This window comes from Apus apus, chromosome 1 (assembly GCF_020740795.1).
Source record: "Apus apus isolate bApuApu2 chromosome 1, bApuApu2.pri.cur, whole genome shotgun sequence".
Lineage (NCBI taxonomy): Eukaryota > Metazoa > Chordata > Aves > Apodiformes > Apodidae > Apus > Apus apus.
Genome location: NC_067282.1, coordinates 152858764 through 152867875, shown reverse-complemented (window position 1 = coordinate 152867875; position 9112 = coordinate 152858764). Strand labels below are relative to the sequence as shown.

At 48.7% G+C, this 9112-nt stretch overlaps 1 protein-coding gene across 1 annotated transcript; it reads left to right on the top strand.

Moving 5' to 3' along the window:
* The first annotated feature begins 378 nt into the window (after window positions 1-378).
* Window positions 379-2718, top strand: RPS19BP1 (ribosomal protein S19 binding protein 1). The gene is made up of 4 exons (XM_051608264.1): window positions 379-456; window positions 550-687; window positions 997-1094; window positions 2049-2718. Exons 1-4 carry the CDS (start codon window positions 408-410, stop codon window positions 2181-2183), a joined length of 420 nt encoding a protein of 139 aa, XP_051464224.1. The 5' UTR covers window positions 379-407; the 3' UTR covers window positions 2184-2718.
* Window positions 2719-9112: the final 6394 nt, after the last annotated feature.

Below are 9112 nucleotides of genomic sequence, written 5' to 3'. Positions count from 1 at the left end.
CCAAGACAAAGCCTGACACGGGCGGCGGCCATCCCCGTTCCTCCCGGCCTGCCGCAACTCCCGCGACGGCGGCGGGAGCCCCTCAGCGCCCCGGCCGCGCTGACAAGAGCTCCCCACGGCTGCAGCACGGCCCGGCTGCCGGGCCGCTCGCTGCAGGGGCGGGCGAGAGGAGCAGTAAGGCAGGGCCCGCACCGCGAACCCGGCGCGCTCACCGCGGGGCCGGAGGGGAACGCCGCACCACAAGGCCAGGCCGCAACATGGCGCCCGGCCCGGCCCGGCCCGGCGGCGGAAGTCTGGCACGTCGAGGGCGGAAGTCTGGCACGTCGGAGGCGGAAGTCTGGCACGTCGGGGGCGGAAGTGGCGACACGGCGTGGGCGGAAGTCGGGCGAGCGGGGAGGGGGGAGGCGATGTCGGCCTCGTTGCTGCGGCGCGGGCTGGAGCTGCTGGAGGCGCCGGGTGGGCCCGCGGGCGGTGCGGGCGGTGCGGGCGGGGAGGGGGGGTGGTTTCCGGCCTACGTCTCGAGTAACCCCGTCCCTCTTCCCGCTGCAGGCCCGGGAAGGGCCCCGCCGGGCCTCCAGCAGGGGCGGGATGGCCCCGGAGCGGCGGCTGGTGCGAGGCGGAGGAGGGCGGCGGACCCCCTCAGAAACAAGGCCACGGTCAAGGGCAGAGTCGTGAAGTCGGCAATAGGTGAGTCCCGGCCCGGCTCCTGGGGGAGAGGGAAGCAGCTGTGAGCTCCTGCACAGCCCTCCCACCAGGTCCCCGAGTTGCGTCCTGCAGCCCTTCCTCCTCGGTCGCTTGTATCCATCCCTTTCCGTTCTCCTGGGTTCCCTGCTAGTTTTCCCCGCTTAAACGCAGCCTGATCTGCGGAAGCCCCCCTGTCGCTGAGCCGTGGCGGTGTTACTTTCTCCCGGGGCCTTGCTGATCACCCTGTGTCTCTCCTTTCGAGCTGCGGTGATGAGAAACTGATGGCTTTTGTCCCCCTCTGCTCTGATCTAGAGGAGTATCACAAGAAGAAGCCCGTGGATCACTTGAGAACAAACCTGCAGTACATGTTGAAGGGACGAGTTGTTGCAAACAAAGCCATCACAGAACAAGTAAGACCATCATTTATTTGTGTGTCTGCTTTTGCTGAGGAACACAAGTGGATGGGAATCATTCACAGATCTTCCAGCTTAGACCCTGCACAGAGGAGTCAAGTTTCTGTCTGCAAGTGGCCTGGAGGAATTTCTGCACTGGCAAACCAATAAGTGTTAAACTCTTGTTGTTATGTTGTTGCCTACAATGTTCTCAGATACTAGTTAAAATCTACTGACAATCGTTGCTTTTCTTAATTACCAAAAATATTTCATAGCTTCGGCTGCAAAGAAACCCTGGTTCAGGCCTTCTCCTGGCTGTCAATTGAACTGGCCTCCTATGTAGTTGGAGGCTGTTTATCAAGGAACCAGATGTGCTGCTAGCTCATGTAATAGGAATTTCATAGTGTCTGGAATGGTGTTGCTCATAACTTGAGAATTTAACCACTGGTCTTCCCCAAAAGGTGATCTCATGCCAGGATGTGAAGAGGAGAGCAGCCGTCACTGCTAGAATCTTGGGCTGTTTTTTGGAGATACAGGCTGTAAACTTACATATACAAACCAAGTGGTTTAAGACTGGTGTTTCTCAGGCTGGAGACTGTGAAAGGATGTGATAGTGTATTAGAAAATGCTGAGTGAATTCCACCAATTTGGGTTTCCAGGCTGTGTCACAGAGAGACAGAATAAAAGGTCACAATTTCAGAAAAGTCTGAATTGAAGCTAGTGTTTCTGTCTCTGACACTTGAGAGTAGTTTTGCATTTTACTCCATATAATAAATTGGTATTTACTGTTGTCCTAATGACCTGCTTTATCATCAGTAATTGCCTATCACTCATGTTTGGAGGCAGTCCAAGATACAGTGGGTTACTAGCAGAACAGCAAGGATGCTGCAGGTGAGCTTGAAAGTCACCATTTTGTGGTTTGGTCTGGATAACAATTACTTCTTTTTTTGCCTTTTTTTTTATTGTCTGAAGGTACTTGCTCAGAACAGAGGCAGGAAGTCCAAAGATCAGCCTCCGAAGAAGGCAGCAAAGAAGAAGCCCGAGGGCACTGTCTTTACTGAGGAAGATTTCCGTAAATTTGAGAGAGAGTACTTTGGGAGACCATGAACAACATGACTGGGGTTCTCACAGCTCCAGTCCTGCAGCTGAGTGCTCAGCACACAGGACTGGCCATTTCCTCGGTGTGCTTGACATGAGACAAAGGAGACGTGTCTCTGGCAGCAAGGGTTCTGATGTCACACTTGCAGAGAAACTCCTCATCTCTGCAAAATGTGTTATGGCGAGCTAGAGCCATGGAGGTTCTCTTGGCTCTAAGATACATTGTCTTTATAATCTTCAGCCAACATGTCTTGCATTCTTAATGTAGAAGGGTGGACCAAGCCAAATTTGCACCTTGTTCCCCTTCCTCAGGATGTAAGGCTTCTGGTGCCTGAGTTACTTGGCAGGGAGCTTTAAAGTACAGTATCTGAATGGAGAAATGTTTTGGACTGGGAGTAACAAAATCATCAGAAGGGAAGGATGCTTTGAAAGACACTTAAACTGGAGTAGCCCAGCAGTTTCTGTTGTTATTACAGCCTCTGTCAGGTTTTTCAGTCATTGCAAAAACTTTGTATATGTCTTTTGATTAAATAATTGTTGCAAACACTGCTTCTCTTTGCCTTTATAATAGTGATTATTAAGACAGGCTACGATTCATGAAGACAAACCCTGTCACTGTTCTGATCCAAACACCCCTCTCTTTAGGATGAGTCATTTGTGTGATTCATGCTGACACACATGCTTAATCTTCTCTCTGACGTGCTCAGGCCTTCAAAGAGTGCAGGTTGGATCAGAGATGACTTTTTTTTTGGTTGTGTTTTTTTTTTTTTGCCTGCTTATGGTCTCTCCAAGGCAGAGCTTTTTAACATGGAGAAAGTTGTCCTTTGGATGCTGACACCAGAGGTTCGGCGAGGAGGGCTCTGCTGCTGGGTGCTGCCAACTCCTGTAGCCAGGAGGGGCTGTGACCCAGACGTTAGCCTCGGCATGAAGTTAACATCTTCGGAGCCGGAAGCTGTGTTGTGGTGCTGGGTCGAAGGGAATTTTTTTTCTATCAGAATACTGGTAAATTCCCGGCTACAACAAATGGGAGGCCCGGCAGGTGGGAGTGTTGTTCCAGACACTTCACTAAACCACTATAAATGTGCCGCGGGGAACCCTCCCCCCCCCGCCACTGCTCTTTCCTGCCCCATCCCTAAGATGGAAAGTGCGTAACCTTTGGAAAAAAAGAGGTAAGGAAGAGAACTAACGCCAAGCTGTGGTTAGACTCAGGAGCTGATTACAAGGGGCTTGGCTGACCTAAGCTGTAGCTGGCAGGAATTTGGTTTTTCTTCCCTGGTCTCGGGTTGTAATTCCTGGTGCCATCCTTTTGAGTCTGTGCCCCTGTTGTGTTCTTTCCCTCGTGTCTGCATGGGAAGGAAGGTCACCCAGATGTATGAGGTCCAGACAGGGGAAAGAGTGAACATACTGGAAATTGTGTAATGGCACGTGGGAGGGGATTTCTTGTAATAGGATCAACTTCAACTATCTGCAGCCGAAAGTGATAAATATAGAACAGTTCAAAGACCAGTTCCCTTCTTTTTCAGTTTGTTCTTACTCCCAGCATTAAAAAAGATGTGTAAAAAAAAGAGAATGACTGTTTCTTAATGGAAGCACTACAGTTTGAAAATGTGTATGCAGCACATGTCTTTCTGAAACCTCTGCACTCTGCCTGCTGCAGTGTGTGTGTGAGCTGGTCGAGCACACACAGCTGTCATGGAGCGCACTAACAGTGTGAAAAAGCTGGCTGTGCCACAACTTGACTTGTGAAAGAGGCATATCTCTGGGGTTTTATTTTGTTTCAAGCCCTTATCTTCAGTACTTGGCTGTTCCTTTGACCTTACCAAGGTTCTTCATGTCACCCCCTGTGCGTCCTCTACCAGTTCCTCCTATGCAGCCTCCCAGGCCCTTCTGCAGGCTGAGGAAAGCAAAACCATCTTTTGTTGCTCCAGGAAGGAGGACTAGGGTAATGTGGTTCACTCTCTTTGTACAAAACCCAGCTTGTTTGCTTGCAAATGTAAGCAAACAGGAAAGTTGTTCTTTCAAAGTTAATGAGGAACTTTGAAGTAGGGCCCAGAGCAATTTTCCTTTAGGATAATAACACTTATTTCTGTGGAGTTTCAAAGTTGGAAGGCAGCTCTCATTTCTGGCTGGAAAGACTAATGGGGCTAGCATAAGTAATCAGCATAGTTCTGGTGGCTACATGCCATGAGGTGTCATGTTGTTGAAGAGTGTAAAGTTACCTGACAGACTGGGTTGTGTCACCTGAAATCAGACAGGGTTGTACAGCCAGCAAAGAACGAAAGAACAGCAGAGCCACCTGAACGCTGGGTAAGGACAGGAGTTGGCCCCTGAGGCAAATGTCTTCAAGCTAGAGGGGAGAAGAGGTGCCAGCCTCGTTGCATGTGCCTGGTGGTAAGCCATCTTCTCATTCTCCCAGCTCTCTGTGTTACGGTCTCGTCAGGCCTAGAGTATGCCAGCACCTCGGCTCTCCTGAGACCCCAGGAGGGGGCTGTCCTAGAGCAACGTGTGCCATCTCTCTGTTCCTTGCAGCCAGAATTTTCTCCCCCATGTAAGAGAGAAGAGGGGGTTAGGGAAGAAGCAGCTGCCATAGCTGCTTTTCCCAGTTGGCCTCCAACATCCAGTTCCCACACGGGAAGCTAACGAGCTGCAGCCCGCAACCCTTGGACCTGCTGGACAGCATTTCTCTCCCATGCTGATCCACTGTGCAGGGAGGCATCTGGCTGCTGTGGGATGAAGGCCACATGCTGGCTGAGCTCATCGGGCTGCTGGCTCTCTTCCCAGCTCTGCGACACCAGCTGAGCATCCTGCAGCAGAAAATAGAGGTAGCTGAGCTCAGGAAGAAGCAGGAGGGTGCCATCTTACACTGCATCCCCACCCACAGGCAGCAGGGCATCAGAATGGAGGGTGGCAACAGCAGCTTTAATATAAATGCAAATAAAAGCTCTGGAGTGTTATTAATGGGATAGAACCTTTCCAGGGAAGCGGTTTAGAGGAGGCTGAATAGTTCCCAGATGCTTAGTGTTGAGCTAGCTTATTGTGAATAAGATTCATCAGGCTGGCTAATGGCCTATTGCTCCCTTGTTATCTGAACAGAAAGCAAAGAGGAAAATTTGTTTGGATGAGTACAAGCTAAATGTAAGCTGATTCAGCCTCTGCTGTATCAGCAAGTCTTAAAGCAACAACAGCTGTTATCAGCATTAGATGTGTATTGGGATAGGGGAGAACTGCAAATGTAAACTAAGAAAACATGTTATCTCAGGACACTAACCAACTTCTTGCCTCTGAAATGACACAGCAGTAACAAACCTGGCTGCCAGTGAAAAAAGACAAGCTGTATAACTTGCTCAGCAAACAAGATTTGAAATGCCTAAAAAGCTGTGGAGGGAAACCCAGGGGGAAGAGGCCTAAAAACCCTTGGTAATCTCAGCCTTTGGTTTCTTTTCTGTGACTGACTTCCATTTCAGTCTTGCTGATGACCAGCACCTACAACAGCGATGGGCTCCCGGACAGCAGTTGCTAGTTGAAGAAAGCTCACTGAAATAAAAAAAAATCAGCAAAAGAAAAACTGGCTTCATCCTGGCTCAAACCAGGACAGACCGGTTGCTGTAGAAAGGGTGCACAGCAGCAGTGCCCTGAACAGCTCACAAAAGGAAAGTTACAGCGAAGGGAAGTTTCTCATTTTAAGACAAGAAGACCCATCAATTAAATTAAAAACAAGGAGTGCAGAAGGCGGCAGGCTGCCTAATGCCTGTTTACAGCTCAAGGTGAGGAACGGCAGCCAAGCCAGGCTAAAGGGTTAGTAGGTTTGAGACGGATTAAAGGTTTGCATATCTATCCATAGTTACATTAAATAGGATTAACATTGCCAAGCACTAACTGGTGGGGGCAGGGGAAACAAAAAGCATGAAGGTTGCTCTGAGTCTGTCTACAGGGTTACATGCACCTTTTTCTGAACAAATTAGCTGTTGGCAGGACTAACCAGTAATCGAGCCAAGATGGTCTGTCCTGAGCTGCACTGTTTGCATGTCAGCAAGTTCATTAATCTTCTTTAATGGGAGGCAAAGATGAGGTCTCTTCTCTGACTGTCCACACACTGCAATGGAGATGCAAAGAAGATTCTCTGCCCTATATAAATTAAGCTGAAGCGTCTGCTGCACTAAGAACTTGCTCCCTGCCAGTTTTTAAAAGTGTGTGTATGTGTGAAAGCGAGGAAAAGAGCAGCTGAAGGAGAAATGAGAGGCAGCCAGCCATTACTTGGAGAACATGCACCTATGTAATAGGGAAGTTGGAGCTTGTGGTAGAGCTAGCTTCATTTGGTGGCTTGTGACACTGCATGACTGCACTGAACACAATGCAAAGGCAGCATACCTGGTATACCTGAGCAGCCAAAATGGTATTGACTAGGTCAGAGGACTGAACTCCTCTGTTAATTCACAAGGCCAAACCTGTGGGCCTAAGGCATTTCAACGGGAAAGTCAGCAAAAATGAGCTTTTTTGGCCCAGCAAGGGATGCTTGTGGTAAGATGCCAAGACTGTTTTAACTGGAAGTTAAGTGTATCAGGAGTATATGTGCTGGGCTGCACGGCAAGGCTATGAGTACGTCAGGAGGATGAAGGAAGGTAGGTTGTCTCCAGAAGCCACTTGAACCAGAAAAAAATGAGTATGCACAAATTGAAAATTTGCCTTCAAAAAGATAATGTGTTATTCCAACCAAAAATGTATAGATTTCCCATCCCAAAATATCTTTCTGAATTAGGAACAGGTTTATTAAGTGAAGAAAAAGGGTAGCTAGGCAGCAGTAAGGGTGGAGAAAGCCAGGGACAACTCAAAACAGAGAAAGTACATGGATATGCAAAGAACAGAAGCTGATTTATACCAAAAATAAAAAAAAAATAAAAAAAAATAAAAAAAAAAAAAAGAGGAAGCTGTAGGAAATGTGGGTGAAACAAGGAGTACATTTTTTTCAAGAGGCACATGACTCCTCTCTAGAGACCACATGGCTTTGAGGCTGGGGAGAAGGAGCTGTGACTACCACTGTGTGAATTTGTTTCCATCAGAATAACCCACATTTTCTTTCAACCAGTCCAGCTCAGTAGCACCAGGGGAGCGTTCATCTCCCAAAGGGCAGCATGTCCTTGCAGTTACTTCTGGGCTCTCTGCCAGGGCAAATGTTATTTGGAAGATTTTATTATCATTCTTTCCTCGTTCTCCAAAGCTGCAGCTGGGGATTTATTTTTGTAAGCGTGCTGCAAAGGTGCATCTAGCTCTCCACACAGGCATGCAGAGAAGTTGGCAACAGTGGTGGTTTCCCCTTTTTGTTTGCAAAGAGAAGTGCAAGCACCTGGGCAGCTCCAAAGGCAGGCGGGAGAGGAAAGTAGTTATAAATATTGTGGTATCCGCAGAAAGAAGCTCACGAGAAGGGGTCATATCTTGTCAGAGCAGCTTTGCAAGCAGTGAACCAGCAGGGGTTGTTTATGTATGACAATATCAGACCCCTGTTTGCCTTGAAGTACAAAATCAGCTGAGGGATCAGCAGCCTAAGGGTCATGCACTCTGTGTGTGTGAAGTCCACTTCACTGCCCTTAATTCAGAGGAAAAATAACTGAGACAGAAATCCCATCAGCCATGCCAACTTCAGATTCAAATAGCTTTATATAACATAGATCTGGGGAATTCTTCCCAAGTATGGAGAAGAACTGGGCTCCTCCAGGGGTAGGTAAAGCCTGCATTTCATGCACTTCAATCTCTTTCTGGGCTTTTCATACATCATGCTGTATGCAAGCTGCAAGGATTTGATTGAAGCACATTTGTTCTGAGAGGCTGTGAGAAAAAGAAGGCAGCTCCTGCAGTTTGCAAAATGTAAAATCAGCCACCAGACAAGAGGCTATCAGATTTTTCCTTCAGCAGGCTGGTGTCTGTAACGTGATGGTGTCCTCGGTGTTCCTTACCTGCGGCAGGACACTGGACAAGCTGCTGGAATGCAGAGCCAGGTGGTGGGATGCTGGCTCTGCCTAACACAAGCCTAGAAGAAAAGCCTAAGTAAAAACACAAAGGAAGAGTCAGCCCTAATCTCTAGCCAGTGTTAAAAGCTTAACTAAGTTACTAAGTATAGAGACACAGCGTCATTTCAGCAGGCGTTGCATAAGGTTGCCATATTGGGTGTCTCTGCAAAGCTGCAAGCTCAGAGCCTCAGCAAATAGCAGTGACACCAGCTGGTCTTAAAGGGCAGGTTTCTGGTTCTCCTGCAAGCAGCCCTATAAAACGCACACATGAGTAGAGGGCAGGGAGCAAGGCAGCATGGGTGCGTCGTGTATTCTTTGTCTCCTGTTCCAGCTCTGATCTTCCTTCCCTGGAGTGAGTGCAATTTGGTAAATTGGAGCTACGTATTCTCTGGAGAGCTGTAGACACCAGAATCGTGTGTTTACTGGCCAGCACAGACACTGCCTCGCCTGCCTGCAGAGCATGAACTCAAAGAAAATAATTATTTTAGTCAGGGGTGGCTCACAGATGGCCCTGCCATGGGGTGGGGTTGGGGGAAAATGTATTGACATATTTCCAGGCTTTGGGTGAGCTGAGTAAAGGCTGCAAACTACATCCATTGCCCCCACAGCCCAGGCTGCTGCTGGGTTTAAGCAGAAGTTGTAATGGATGTGAGGGAAGCAGAGGTGGCTGCCTCATGGATGAAAAGGGGGATTGGTTTGGAGAGAAGAGGGGTTTGCCCTGCACAGAGGAGCCACTCACTCATATGTTCACACAGGTTACCATGTTTTTCTGTGGCTCAGCTGAGACCCAAGCACATGAAGAGTCACCTCAGGTACAGATGTGACCCATCAAGGGTAAGACTATGCTGCTCATTGGGCTTTCCTGCCTCAGATTATCCCTGTCCCCAGCCCTGCCGGTTCAGCTGATTGGAATGAGACCTATTAGGTTGCTTTACC

Bases quoted from the DNA above. Each gene is read 5' to 3' on its own strand.
- RPS19BP1 (XM_051608264.1), top strand. From the start codon at position 408: ATGTCGGCCTCGTTGCTGCGGCGCGGGCTGGAGCTGCTGGAGGCGCCG. The intron at 688-996 runs GTGAGTCCCGGC...GCTCTGATCTAG, and splicing joins AGTCGTGAAGTCGGCAATAG to AGGAGTATCACAAGAAGAAG. The intron at 1,095-2,048 runs GTAAGACCATCA...TATTGTCTGAAG, and splicing joins ACAAAGCCATCACAGAACAA to GTACTTGCTCAGAACAGAGG.